The sequence below is a fragment of the Pungitius pungitius genome, chromosome 19 (assembly GCF_949316345.1).
Source record: "Pungitius pungitius chromosome 19, fPunPun2.1, whole genome shotgun sequence".
Taxonomy (NCBI): Eukaryota; Metazoa; Chordata; class Actinopteri; order Perciformes; family Gasterosteidae; genus Pungitius; species Pungitius pungitius.
Genome location: NC_084918.1, coordinates 14,896,538 through 14,911,230, shown reverse-complemented (window position 1 = coordinate 14,911,230; position 14,693 = coordinate 14,896,538). Strand labels below are relative to the sequence as shown.

The 14,693-nt window shown below is 46.2% G+C and overlaps 1 protein-coding gene across 1 annotated transcript in view; it reads left to right on the top strand.

The window, feature by feature from the left end:
- svila (supervillin a) overlaps positions 1 to 10,824 on the top strand; it is a 34,070-nt gene extending 23,246 nt beyond the window's left edge. The window contains 23 exon segments of the mRNA XM_062559370.1: positions 242 to 407; positions 681 to 764; positions 891 to 917; positions 1,217 to 1,303; positions 1,751 to 1,931; positions 2,027 to 2,199; positions 2,493 to 2,648; positions 2,992 to 3,128; positions 3,491 to 3,638; positions 3,717 to 3,862; positions 4,040 to 4,215; positions 4,783 to 4,933; positions 5,023 to 5,302; positions 5,972 to 6,126; positions 6,209 to 6,314; positions 6,386 to 6,593; positions 6,804 to 6,937; positions 7,061 to 7,216; positions 7,627 to 7,770; positions 8,144 to 8,265; positions 8,436 to 8,591; positions 9,158 to 9,178; positions 10,024 to 10,824. Of these exon segments, the coding sequence (XP_062415354.1) occupies positions 242 to 407; positions 681 to 764; positions 891 to 917; positions 1,217 to 1,303; positions 1,751 to 1,931; positions 2,027 to 2,199; positions 2,493 to 2,648; positions 2,992 to 3,128; positions 3,491 to 3,638; positions 3,717 to 3,862; positions 4,040 to 4,215; positions 4,783 to 4,933; positions 5,023 to 5,302; positions 5,972 to 6,126; positions 6,209 to 6,314; positions 6,386 to 6,593; positions 6,804 to 6,937; positions 7,061 to 7,216; positions 7,627 to 7,770; positions 8,144 to 8,265; positions 8,436 to 8,591; positions 9,158 to 9,178; positions 10,024 to 10,110 (3,201 nt within the window). The 3' untranslated portion in view covers positions 10,111 to 10,824.
- Positions 10,825 to 14,693: the final 3,869 nt, after the last annotated feature.

Here is a 14,693-nt window from a genome sequence, read left to right as displayed (position 1 = left end):
TGGCTGTTAAAGGAACTCTTTCACATTTCAAAACACAACCACAACCAGCCCATTGCAGCAGAAGATGCTTCTCCCTGGATGTAATGTTCTCAGGATGTCCGTCCGTCCCAATGAGTAATTAATGAGTTTTTCTGGATCACCTCGAGGGAATTTTTGATTTGTACAACCGGATTACATTTTGGTGAGTAAAAAACCTCAGTCCATCAGCATTGTTCTGACGTTAACTTCTCTCCCTTCTCAGAGAATCGCTGAGGCGGAGATGGAGCACCAAGGGATGGAGGCTCACTTGTCCATCCAGGAGAGGAAGCGGCTGATCGTAGCCCAGGAGGAGTCCTGGAGGACCAAAGGCTCCGGCGCCGCCAACGACTCCACCCAGTTCACTGTGGCCGCACGCATGGTGAAGAAAGGTCAGGAGAACTGCTGTACAGCTTGATAAGCTATAGGCTGTGCTTCTTTTCCTTCACCTCTAGGCAGTTTTCACCATTTGCTATTCAAAAAGCTGCAAATGTAAAGTTGAGAGAAATAACCAAAAAAAAATGCCTATTTTATTTTTTTGTGCATCGAACCATGTTCTAATGACCTTGCATTTTTTATCTTATCTTATCAGATTTTAGATCTTGTAACCACATCATGATATTTAGGTGGCTGGATGTCCATGACTGTGTGTGTTCATACAACAGGGTTGGCTTCCCCTTCGGCCCTCCATGCCCCAGTGTCCTCCAAACCCAAGAACGGCAGCCTCGCCATCGCCAAACCTCAAGAAGGTCAGCTCAACTCCAAACACAAAAAATCGACTCTCTGTTAGCTGAATTGTTGATTTGAACTTTGATGAATCGATTCAGTTTGTCTTTAATCACAGTGTAGTTGATTTTCTTTTCTTCTTTCACAAGACACAATGGAGATGTCTGATATGGAAGGTCTAATCTTCTTTTTTATTGATGTTGCACTGAATGCAATATTCATCATCATCATCATCGTAACCAGAAGCACCAAACAATCACCACTTCTATTAGGTTATCAAAGCCTAATAGAATATGAACCCATTGGATAGTGTTACCATCCACATGCATGAGTCTGTAGTACAGAAAGGATTCATATTCAGTGGCTGTTGTAGTAACACGTGCTCCTTTAATGTTCAATATCTGCCTCAATGATGGGGAGAAGCTCAGATCTGAGCCACAATGAGCTGTGTGTGTCTGTCTGTGCGGTTGTGCAGAGATCAAGGCCATGCCAGATCTGAACCTGGAGTCAGACATGAAGCTGGATAAACTGGAGTCATTTATTGGCAAGCTCAACAGCAAAGGTCAGTCTTTACCACATCAGCTCGGTCACTGCGAAAACATGTTCCCACAGTAAAACACAGAATTTATTATAGATTCTTCCCAAGCATTAAATCGTCTGATGGATATCAGGTGCAAGCATGTGGTATTCTCCGTCTAGTTGGGACCATTCACCCAGTGAACAGGAGCTACCGTGCACATAGGCCCACACCCAATAGAACATTCACTCACCGAGGTCACGGCTACCATTAGTGAAAATAATCACGTGCATAAATCTACTAAATATACCACGAAACACTGAACTACAATAAACAACAGTAATACTCTTTCTACAGTATTTTGTCCTGACAAATGTTCAATAGTTTTTAATTTATTCATCAATGAATAAGGGTACATCTTCCATTAGAACGACATAAGCTCTGTAATCATTTGTAATAGTGACTTCAATGGATAATAAAAATCTCCCCCAGTGTCTGGACTGCCAGAATCGACCATCGCAGTCACGCAGAAGAAGGTGAAAGAGGTGATGACCCTCGAAGACGAAACGTTCTCCAAGTTCTACCGCCAAGTGGAGGAGCTCCCCAGCACCACCAACAGGGTGGAGATCAGCCTCGACGACTTCGATGCCATCTTTGGCCCCCAGCTGCCAAAGTAAGCTCTCGCCCTCTGGAGGTGGTGTACAAGTAAGAAGACCCACGTCACCGTGGGACTCTGTCTTACTTTTCCCCTTTTGACCCCTCTCCCAGGCTGACCTCGGAAATGGAGCAGCACAAGCGGGCGGTGCGCCCCACACGTAATGTCCAGTCGTCCAGAAACCCTCTGAAGATGCTGGCTGCCAGGGAGGACCTCAGACACGAGTACACGGAGCAGAGGCTCAACGTCGGCCTGCTGGAGAGCAAGAGGATGAAGGCTGAGAAGAGTGAGTGACGGCTGACGAGGGGCTCTAGTTTGTTTAAAATGACCCTGAAAATCACTTTGATGCATCTATATTATAAGCGTCACTGATATTATGACCTACATCCAGTGACGTTAGATAAGCTGCAAAGTCATGTCACGTAACTTAAAAAAACACTAAATCTGTCTACATTCGGGTTAGTCCGGCATGATAAGTCACTGGCTCTGTAGGTGTCGTCTCATCTATATGACAGACGCTAAATGAAGTCACTGAGTGTATATTTTCGTCTGAGTGTTTGTATGTTGTGACCACTGCAGTGAACAAAACCTCTGGTTTCTCCGACGTGGCTCTGGCCGGTCTGGCGAGCAAGGAGAACTTCAGCAACATCAACCTGCGCAGCGTCAACATCTCCGAGCAGATGTCCAACAATAGCGCTGTGCCTTACAAGAAACTCATGCTCCTACAGGTCAAAGGTCAGTGAAGGGAAGTATCCTGCTGTGTTCCAGAGACGACTCAGGAAAACCCTTTGTGGAAAGGCCACAGTTATAACGGGCACTTGGTGAATTGCCCCCCCCCCTGAATGCTAGATGCTAACATTCAGCAGGTGTAATGTTGTACTATAGTTGCTATTTGGTTTCAAACTCAACACTAACTGGCCATTGTGTCTTGCCAAATGACACCTCCCTTGAAGGAACAACCCTTGCAAAAGTCAAACAATGTTGCCCCCGACAACCTCGGTGTGAGAACCCAGGCACGCTGCTGACTACCATCCGAGCTGCCCCCCGCATGTATGCTCATTTCATTTCTCAACACCAGGCCGGCGACACGTCCAGACCAGGCTGGTGGAGCCCAGAGCGTCCTCCCTGAACAGCGGAGATTGTTTCCTGCTTGTAACTCCACACCACTGCTTCATCTGGACCGGAGAGTTTGCCAACGTGATCGAAAAGAACAAGGCGAGTCCAACAGATACAGGAGTTTTGTTCACATCCACACAGGTGGAGCGAGGGTGGGGGGATGTGAGGCGGGCCTAATATGCAGCGCTGTGAGGAAGCAACTGTGGTACAGCAGCAGAGGAAGTGTGTGCTGACTGAGAGGAAATGTGCACGTTGTTGCAAGAAACAGACAAAAAACATAACTGTTGTTCGAAGGCTGCATGGCTGACCTGTGATTGGCCGAACAGAGTGCTGACCTCAGTTTGTACGTAGAAGGACCTCCTTTTTTCTGAGAGGTTATTAGTATTTTTTTCTTTTATTTGTATGTTTATTAAAAAGCCACTTTTTTTGTAATCAACTCATTGTGTTCTTTTCTCTTCTAGGCCTCAGAATTGGCAAACTTCATCCAGAGAAAGAGAGACTTGGGTTGCCGAGCCAACTACGTCCACGTCATCGAGGAAGGCGTCGGCACGCACAGCCATTCTGCCAAGGACTTCTGGAATATTTTGGGGGGGCAGTCAAGTTATCAGTGTAAGGATTTGTATCCGGCGTAATCGACTCAACCTCGAGGGAAGAAACCTGTCTCAGACCTCGTGTCTCTCCTCACAGCCGCAGGGACACCTGACGAAGACGAGCTGTATGAGGGGGCCATCGTGGAGACCAACTGTATCTACCGCCTGGTGGACGACAAGCTGGTCCCAGATGATGATTTTTGGGCCAAGGTCCCCAGCTGTTCCCTACTCTTCCCCAAGGAGGTCAGACAACCTGAATGGAGTCTAAATGCACGTTGGATGTGTTAATCATGCATGCATTTCATGTATATTTGTACTATATTTGGCTCCATCCCATGGTAACAAAATCAATACATTATGGAAAAGAGCTAAGCCTGCTGCCACTGTTGGATTGGAGAAATTTGGTGTGCTTCTGCACAGGTTTTGGTGTTTGACTTTGGCAGCGAGATGTACATATGGCACGGGAAGGAAGTGACCCTGGCACAGAGGAAGGTGGCCTTCCAGCTGGCAAAGCACCTGTGGAACGGAACCTTTGACTACACCAACTGTGACATCAACCCGCTCGACCCTGGGGAGTGCAACACTCTCATACCCAAGTATGCAAGCATGTGGTTCTACATTCTGTGGTTTCACAAACTTAAAAAGAATAGTTTGGGTTTTAGGAGGTGCTTTCCCAATGTAGTCATATTTTCTTTATTCTACGTAGTTTGGAGAAACAAACAACAGCACCAGAGGAAAGTGCAGCAGCAAAAGATCTTTGACACGAAAATCAATATCAGTCAGTCAGACACGGGCCACACCATTAAAATCATAGGGAGGGGTGGTTCTGATAATCTGACGGGGGGAGGGGCGCTGACCCAGTGGGAAAGTCGTTTTCCATATGTACTGTGAGCAGAACAAACCTGTGTTCTGGTACAATTACTAAGACTAGTGGCTGTGAAAAGAGCTTCAGATCCACCCGTGCTGTATCATGATGAGGTTAATCATGTTCTAAACATAGTATGCACCTTAAACTGATGAATATATTTTTAAAATAGGTTTTGTTTCAATCAATTTGCTCCCTCGCTGGTACTCCATCTGCATTAGATATTAGGCCGACTGGAAGTAATTCAATCTATGGTTCTCTAGTGTTCAATATTTGAATTGTGTCTTCTTGCCTGCAGGAAAGGTCAGGGTCGACCAGACTGGGCTGTGTTTGGCAGGCTGACTCAGCACAACGAAACCACCCTGTTCAAAGAGAAGTTCCTGGACTGGTGTGACTCCAGGAGAACACCAAGCCCCGCCAAAAACAATGAACACATCGCCAATCAAAAGGTATCAGAGAGGCTCTCCGGTATCGTGACATAACCAATGATGCAGAGAAGGGATGTCATTTGTGTCCCCTCATTCCTCTCTCACCCCAGGAGCAGCCCCCCTTCAGTCAGCCCCATGCCTATGACGCCTCCCTGATGCTGCCCCTCCCTCAGGCGCCCGTCTGCACCAAGCTGGACGGATTCAAAGTGGGGCGGGGCTATGGCCTGGTGGAGGCCGAGGAGTGGCGCAGCTACCAGATCAGCACACTGGGCGTGGAGGTGTGGCACATTCTGGAGTTTGACTACAGCCGCCTGCCGCTGCAGAGCATAGGCCAGTTCCACGAGGGGGACACGTACGTGATGAAGTGGAAGTACATGGTCAGCGCTGCCGGTGAGTGTTTCCACTCTCACGCCCACACAAGCAGCTTGTGTTCTGCTATAGTTTATTAGTACTATCATCTATAATGGTCCATTGTATTACATGTTTATTGATAACTCGATTCAAGTGCAATTTAATTAAATCAGACGAAGGTGTGGTGGTGACGACCCATCTGTAACTTCTGAGAATCTTTAATGTTTAGACTGAAGGCCCCACTAATGAGAGCATTCGCTTTAGAAGATGCATATATATATATATATATATATATATATATATATATATATATAAAATGGCTGCAAAAAGTCGGCAAAGGTTGGGAAAAAAAGTCAGGATGATTTATTTGACTATGTTGCTATGATTATGTTTTTCATTTGGGCTGAGCATTCCTTTTTACATAATAAGAAAAAAACACTGATAAATGAATCAGTCTTTGAGATGCCAGGGTTCTTTTCCACATGTAGTAGAATTGCCTTGTGCATTCATATTCTCTACTACACTGTAGTGTCATATTTCCATGGGATATTAATAAAGTGTCATTTCTCCATGTGAGACAATGTTATAATGATTTCCCCCAAAAATGTCCAAAGTCAATCCAAAAAAAAAGACGTTGGTAAACCTACCAAAGGTGGATTGTGGTGCCGTGTGCAGCATTCAGACTGTCTGACCGCCTCTGTCCGTCAGTTGGGAGGAGACAGAAAGCGGCGCAGCAGAAGTCGGCGGGGGCCGGGAGGGAGAAGTGCTGCTACTTCTTCTGGCAGGGCCGCAACTCCACCGTCAGCGAGAAGGGGACGTCAGCGCTGATGACCGTGGAGCTGGACGAGGAGCGTGGAGCGCAGGTACGTGAAGGAATCCCAGTGGATCCCACGTCCACGCATAGTTGTGTTGATGTTTACCCCTCTTCCTCTCCTCCTGCGCCAGGTTCAGGTCCAGCAGGGTAAGGAGCCTCCGTGCTTCCTGCAGTGCTTCAAAGGAGGGATGGTGATCCACTCGGGGAGGAGAGAAGAGGAGGAGGAGACCTCTCAGAGTGAGTCCACGGTACTGCTGCTGCTCCATCATGCACAATTAAGGAAATAATGATACAAACGTCTCCCCCAGGTGACTGGCGCCTGTACTGCGTGCGGGGGGAGGTGGAGGTGGAGGGCCACCTGCTGGAGGTGGCCTGTCACTGCACTAGCCTTCGCTCCAGGGCGTCCATGGTGCTGCTAAGTGCGAGCCAGGCCGCCATCTACCTGTGGCACGGCTGCAAGTCTCAGGTGCACACGCGGGCGGTGGCGCGCACCGCCGCCAACCACATCAAAGAGCAGTGAGTGGATCCTTGGTTTTTCTCCCCCATTAAAGTGACACGCGGGGATAAAGAGAGCAAAACACTTGACAAGATTTGCTTGAATCTGTTCATTCGATTTGGCCAGTATTGATTTTCTCCAACAAATAACCGGAGTACTTCCTGAGCCTGTTTTTCATTTGTTCCCCTTCCACCGTTATCAGCCAGTGTGACACCTTTGTCTATGTGCAGTTGTCCTCTGGAAACGGGCCTCCACAGCAGCAGCAAGGTGACCATCTGGGAGTGCGAGGAGGGAGCAGAGCCCGCGGGATTCTGGGAGCCCCTCAGGAGGAGGGACAGGAAAGCGTACGACTGCATGCTGCAAGGTAGTGGGGGGGGGAAGAGCCCATGTGCCCGAAGACCATGTGGCCATGTACCCGACGCCCAGACCCCTTTGGCTGCGGCTGGTGTGGCTAACGTAGCTGCCTGTGCTGATCTTTGGCCCACAGACCCGGGGAGGTTCAACTTCTCACCGCGTCTGTACCAGCTGAGCAGCAGCTCTGGGGAGTTTGTGGCAGCAGAGTTTCTTTACCCCGCCAGAGACCCCATGGAGGTCAACTCCATGCCCTTCCTGCAGGAGGACCTCTATGCGGCTTCACAACCAGGTACACGCAAACCATCCTTCATGTGATGGTAACCATTGTGCATTTCATTTAGAGGGTGAATCACACGAGACTGATCCTGACATCAACATTCTTGAGTCAATAGAATTACAATTTCTGAAAGAAGCACCATAACAACCCTTTCTAAGGATACCTGACAATGACCTATGATTGACATCAAACGCAGTCTTGATCATTTTTGCATTAGTATGCACGCAAAAAGCTGGATATATAAAGATGTAGGCAGCTAGGGATCAGGCCTCTATTTCAGAAGTATATACAAAATATGTATCGTGGGATGAATGAGGATGATTGCTATGCACCCGGGTGTGTTCTGCGTTTTCTCAAAAGCCCTCGACAACATTGTCCTCACCCTAAAGATCCTCGTTGTGTGTTCTTTCTCCGACGCTCAGCCCTGTTCCTGGTCGACAACCACCACGAGGTGTATCTGTGGCAGGGCTGGTGGCCTCAGGACAGCGAAAGCACCGGCTCAGCCCGGATCCGCTGGGACTCGGACAGGAAGTGTGCCATGGAGACGGTGCTGCAGTACTGCAGAGGTACTCCCGCCCTCTTATCTTATCACACAGAGAGTTACCTACGAAACATGCATACAAACCGAGCTAATATCTGAGAAACACCTCCCCGATTGAATTGAAGCCCCAATTATGTGTTTTCGTCAAAGATGGCCTCATGGTTACTGCGGTAACGTGAGCGTCTATATTTGGTTCCAGTAGTTCTTATGGTAAGGACCTCTTCGGGAGGGTTAGGTTCTGAAAAGTCTCACTGTGTTATCTCATCAAATATATTTCTAACATCAATATACATCGTTCTTCGGGGGAATATTACCCCCACAAGACTCTGTAATTATCTATATTCATATTGAAAATGTCTAATAATGACTCTAATGTGTTATTGTTTGCTCTGCAAAAGAAAAGAATGAGAAGAAGCCTCCCAAAGCGTACCTGATCCACGCCGGTCTGGAGCCCCTCACCTTCACCAACATGTTCCCCAGCTGGGAGCACAGAGAGGACATCGCTGAGATCACTGAGCGGGTGTGGATCCGATCCACTTATCTGATGACTCATTATGTAATAGGAACCAGTGCTGCTCTCACTGTCTGCCTGTAGCCATTAGTATGCCGTCCTGACCAGAGACTAGTTCACAGGTGTAAGACTTGCTCATCATTTAAAAACTATTATCTGTTGGTGCGGCGTGTTATCAGGAGGCTGAGGTGTGTAACCAGATCATCCTGGTGGAGGACGTATTGGCCCGGCTATGTAAGACCACGTACCCGCTGGCAGATGTTCTGACCCGTCCGCTGCCTGAGGGCGTCGACCCTCTTCGCCTGGAGGTCTACCTGTCGGACGAGGACTTTGAGGTGAGAGCCTGCGTCTGGACTGTCCCGTGTCACATGTTTTGTATAGATATTGATATCGGGGTCAGCTGGGGAGTTGAAACATAGAGTGAATTAGGAAAAACAAAATCCAACAAATGTGAGAGCAATACGTACAATGAATTTTATACATATATTTTATGCCTCAGAAGGAAAATGTACTGTGTGATATACAGTTTGTTGTGACTCTAAAATAAGGGATAGGAACTGCTAGAAACATCTGCATGATATACCTGAATTCTGCACCTTTAAAGGGGATGAGATAAACCAAGCAACACATTCATTGTTGGGTCATGTGATTCATTCATATTCATAACTGGTTTCAACCTTTAACTTTGAGCTTCCTTTCTGAAAGATTGCTGTTGATAAAGGCTTGAGGTTGTAGGAATATTACGGATCACTTTCTGGAAATGTGTGATATGAGTCATTCAGCCTTTTCAGATTTCCTCTTCTGTTCATGGTGCTCTTCCTCTTTTCCCAATCCTGTCTTTCATCATTTTCCTCTTGTTGTGCGTCTGTAAACGTATGTATTGATTCATTCCACCCTCCAGGGTGTAGGGGCTTATGGGAAGGTGAGTCGTGCTTGAGCATGGATGACCTGGACTAATCCTTCTGCTGCACAGCATCCTCACTCAAATCAACTATGACCCACGTTCTATTCAAGTCTTCCTTTTCCTCCATTTTATCTCTGATCAAACATCTAACTTGTTTCTTTATCGGCATGCTTCTGACCCACGTATTGAAAGAATGAGCTCTCCCACAGTGTGAGCTGAGGAATGACGGCTGTGTTCTTCTCACTGACGCATGAGTGTGTTCAGATGTCACTCATTCCTCCCCGTGGATGTGTGAGTTCTTAGAGAGTCAGCTGCTTCTTTAGTCCCGTACATCGTATCAGATTTCAACATTTCATATCAAACTTTCCCTCATGTGCAACGGGAGTGTTTGCAGACGGACCGTAATGGCTCTCGCTCCTCTCACACACACACACACACACACACACACACACACGTTCCAGGTTTGTAAGTTCTTCAGAGTAGAGAAGACGTATAGCTTGTAATTTATTTTTAATGATTTAAATAAAATCTGCCGTTTTTTATTGGATTGCTGGAAAGTGGGCAGGCTTGTTGTCCTTGTCGCCTAGAAGTTGCAGTTTGATTGACGGATGACATATTATTGGTTGAAATTGGTTAACACGTGTCATATTTAGTTTTTACAGCACGATTTGATGATTCAGTTTTGTCATACAAATAAGGAAGAAATGTAGTTTCTATTTCATGTGTTACACGTCTCCCACTTTGAATGGGTTTGTGAACTTAAATGGGTTAAAAAGGCATTTTTCATTTGATTCTGACTTTAACTGAATTGGCCAAATAAGGGTTGCATCTCTTGAATATTCAGTGCTGCTGTGCTCCTGCAGAAAGCCCTGCAGACCTCCAGAGAGGAGTACAACGCTTTGCCTGGCTGGAAGCAGGTGAAGCTGAAGAAAGCCAAAGGACTTTTTTAAGGGGGGTTGAGCCAGAGAGCTAACCTGAAGACCACGGGACCTCCGGGACACAGCGGAGGCTCTGGCGCTCTGCCTCACCTGAGGTAACCACGAGGGGCGAGGGCCGGAGCTACAGACGAGGTGTCCCCCCCCCCCCCCATCCTTCCGTCGGTGTTCCGGCCGTGTAGTTAGGAGACAAATGCACCTTACGAGAAGTTTATTGAATTTAATGTTAATGTACATATGTACCATATGCAGAAAACAGCCATTCAGCCTTCTGTGAAGAGTGGGAGCAGACCTGTCAGCCTGTTCAACCCACTTCACATGCTGTGCTACTGCTTTACCTGTTTGTCCGTTACAAATCATTTATATTTATCAAATGCATATGGGATTTTTTTTTTTTTTTTGAAGATCCATGAATATTCACTGAACTATAAATTATGAATGATATTGAGTCAGTCTGTCATTTGATGATAAATACTGGATATCACAGAACTCTCTGTACCACTCGCCATTTTACAAATCCAACAATGCAGCTTTATTTTTGCTTTGAGCGTCGTTATTGTGTCAGAAGAAAAGAATGTAAGGCGGGGTAATGATATAATGTGTGTAATACCTGGTTTGTTTTTTTTATCCTTCAATGTATAGTGCCTTGCTTTTGTGTACAGTTTCTATACAGATCCTAGTCAGCACTTTTGTGATATAAATATTAGAGAAATAAACTCTGAAAATGTATTGAGCATTTTTTTCTTTTGTTTTCTCCATGGTGATGTTTATGCATATATTATTATATACTGTATTATAGACATTTTCTTGGATTCATAACATCAACTAGCAGTATTTCTCAGATCCTGTAGAGGGCGGTATGATACTAACTGTTCTTGGACATGACTGGTGCAGACCAGTGGGAGTCACGTGATTACTTAAAGTGACTCTTGAACACACTGTTGTCCAGTAAGTACGTTTTACTGAAGAACATCAGCTTGTTGTCCTGTAGTAAACTGTCGAATATTGACCAAGAGATTGAATATGAAACGTTGGAAAGCAGAAGAAAAAATTAGCAAATAATATTGGTTCTTCTTTGTTATGATGTACTGGGGGGCTCCTCCTTGACCGAACGTTAGATTACACAATGTAATAGTTTAATGGGGTGCTGCTGCGTGCTTGCATTTCACTTTCGTTCAATGAGGGAAGGAGAATAAAACGTTCTAGTTCAAACTTGAGTTACCAATGTTCCCAGTGACTTCGGAACATGTCAGTAATACTGAGTAGGTACCGCATGGCCGCTTTATGGGTTCTGTTACCCACGCGGACCCACAGGTGAAAGCAACAATCAACCTTCCCACCGATCACACCTCGCGGCCTCGTTTTCCAGGCCTGCGTCCAGCTCTCCACACGCACGCGCACACGCGCTAAAACGCGTTCAGACGTTTTCAACATCCGCCGTTGGCCCGTGTTGATGAACAATGGCAATCCCACTAGAACAATAAACACCGTGTTGCTCAACAGTTCCACGGACGCGGCTACCTGACACCGAGGACAGGTTGGTTCGGGTGGATGAGGCTGAGAGAGTTCGATGCGAGGCACGGAGCGCGCCCCCCCCCCCCCCCGCTCCTCCACGCCGACCCAGTGCAACGTACTCCTGCACCCCCCCGTCTCCAGGAAGAACGTATGAACACAAAGAACACCACTGCATACACACACACACACACACACACACACACACACACACACACACACACACACACACACACACACACACACACACACACACACACACACACACACACACTGTCCAGATGTGTGGCGCATATCTGCGCCCCTCTTCAGTCCGACCCCATGCAGCTTTTTGAGCTGAGTTGAGGCACACACGTGCAGTACTGTATGTGGACTCACACACAAACACACACACACACACACACACACACAGAATCTACGAGTAAGAAAATTAAAGTTAAAGTAGCGGATTGAAAAGTACATTTAAACTAAAAAATCAATACCTTCCTGGATAATCTGTAGATCAATCCACAGTTTCCAGAGGGACTATTTTTTTTTTGAGGGTGGGAAATATTTGAATTCTGCCATCCCCTCCTGTGAATTGTGATGTTTTATTACTTGGATCAAACAATGTTCAAAATCCCCCTTATAAACTTTTAATGTGTCGCCTGGAGCACAGTTAACTTCAGGGCTTCCTGTCAGCGTTCATGATAAACCTACCATTCCTTCAGCTTCTCTGTTAATCTGACACCTATTGCCATGGAGAATAGGACATGGAATTACAGGTAAGTTACATACGCCAAACTACATTTTAGAAAAGACATCCATATCCAACCCACAGGTCCCCGTATCCCCAGTGGGAATAGGGGAAGTTTGCATGGATTAAGTGGGGAGGGTCATAAATACCCTGGAGAGCCAATCCATCAAGTGCAAGACCTGATGTTCTATTAAAACCATCATCGTTTGCCTGCGTCTTTGTTTACTGTTTAAGTCTTTATTCGTAGCCTCAGTTTCTGATCAGCACCAGGGTTATTTATCTAGACTTTATAGAGGTCCGTGAAGAGTGTGATAATTATCTTCAGGTTTTGTGTGCTTGTAAAAGAATGTGTAAATGACCATACTCAAAGTTGGAAACGGCAAAGACTAACAGCCTTGTGACATTGTGTTTCAGTAACGTGCAGCCAGGCCGTATTTAGCCTGATGTTTGGTGTCCAGTCGCAAGACGCCGAAGCAAAAGCTCACGAGGAGTCGCCCGCAGGAATGTGGAGAAGTTCCAGGTCGGGTAGCTCTGTTTTTGTAGCTGGTTTTGGTGTAGACGGCGTTAAGGTGCCGTGGAACGTTAAATCAGCTCCACATCTTTTAAACTTAAATAAGAAATTAGACACCAGCATGTTTTACCCAATAAGAGGCAACTGTTGTGATGTATATAACCCAATATTAATCTTGCAGAATCAAATGCTCTGAAAACCTCTGTATTATTAAAACCACTCTATTAGGACTCAATGAGTCCTGAAGTTCTTTGTCCCAGCCTAAAGACTTTTGCACATAACATCTGCAGAGCCATAAAAAGCCCAACTTTTATAGAACTGTTTCCACAGGCTGAGTGGTGCTCCTCATGAGGAGTGAATTAAAGTCAAATGGCACCTTAAGACCAAAAGAGTGCAAAATCATTCTGTTTTGGACACGTTGCATCCAAAACCCACAATCATGTAAAACAATATCATACGACGTTCCTGCCCAACAGCATATACCATGTATGGCACTCCAGGAGGTACACTATGAACATTCAGTAGCGCATCATATTACACTGTATAAGCGGGCATTGTCCACCGTACCGTGTGTACTCTTTCGGGTGCTTCATTTATATTCCAGTATAGCAAGTATAGTTGGCCTTCGTAATGGATCTAAATACATAAATACATCAAAAAGAAATGGCAGTTGGCCGTTAACCTTCATTAGTGTGTGAGGGTCCTTCACACTGAGCGGCGGGAAAGGTGAAACTGTAATGTTTGCGATTAATTATTAGATTATGCAAAGGGTAATTAAAATATCAGTCAATATTTACCGGGCCATATGTCACAGGTGCTTCTGCCGCCACTGCTCGCCTTTTGAATTTTAATATCCCAACCGGGGTGAGAGGCGCCCTTTGGCAGGTATCTCTCTAATGCTCTTAACCATCTGTCGACGCGCAGCCCACTTCCACATCGACATCATGTTTTGTTTATGATAACGGTGTTAATTCAACACGGGCTTAGGTGCAAAGTGGCACAGTTGAGATTTAGCACCATTTATTCCACAATATTTGCATTTGGCGGCGTGCCTGCCCAGCGGCACTCCTCCCCTCCACGGCTCCATCCACAGGAGATGACGAGCGGTGAACAATGAGAGTCCAAATAAGGCTCAGCACATATTCTTCTGCATGCTGTGTTCCCTTTTTGTTCACAGGTTCTATTTATGTGTGGATTATCAGTTGCTCTGTGCATCACAATGTAGCTGTGGCTTCCTCTCCGGATTCCACCTTCCTCCTTGTTTCCTCTCTCCTCTTCTCCTGATTCCTCTCCTCCCCTCCCCTGATTCCACCTCTCCTGGGCTCTCTCTCCTCTCATGCATTTGTTGTCCTCATCTTTTCTGCTTCCTTCTCTCCATTCGTCTCCTTTCATCTCTTCTCCTATGATCTCCTATGCTGATTCCTTCAATGCCAATACATTTCTCACCTTACCATCCCTCTCCTCTCTTCACTTCATCTGGTGTCTTTACCATTCCTCACTCCTCCTCACCCGCTCCTCTCCTCATCACCTTTCCCTTCCTCCCCTGTCCCCTCCTACTCCTCTTGCCTTTTCTCTCTTCTCCCTCTTTGGGTTGGAAAAAGCTCTAATCCACACACATCCTGTCCAGGTCCTAAAAAAGCCACTTCAAAGACTGCAGCCTGAGATGATTTATGGGAAATGAATTTCAGAAAAAATACTTTTTTCTTCTCTTTTCTGTTGCCCTGGGCTCTTAGTGGTAAGCTCTGCTTGTTAACCCAGATTTAGATGGCTTCCCTGATGGAGCCCATAAAGCGGTGTGGATTCATATAATGTGGAGAGCTGCCACGTGCCTCAGATCCC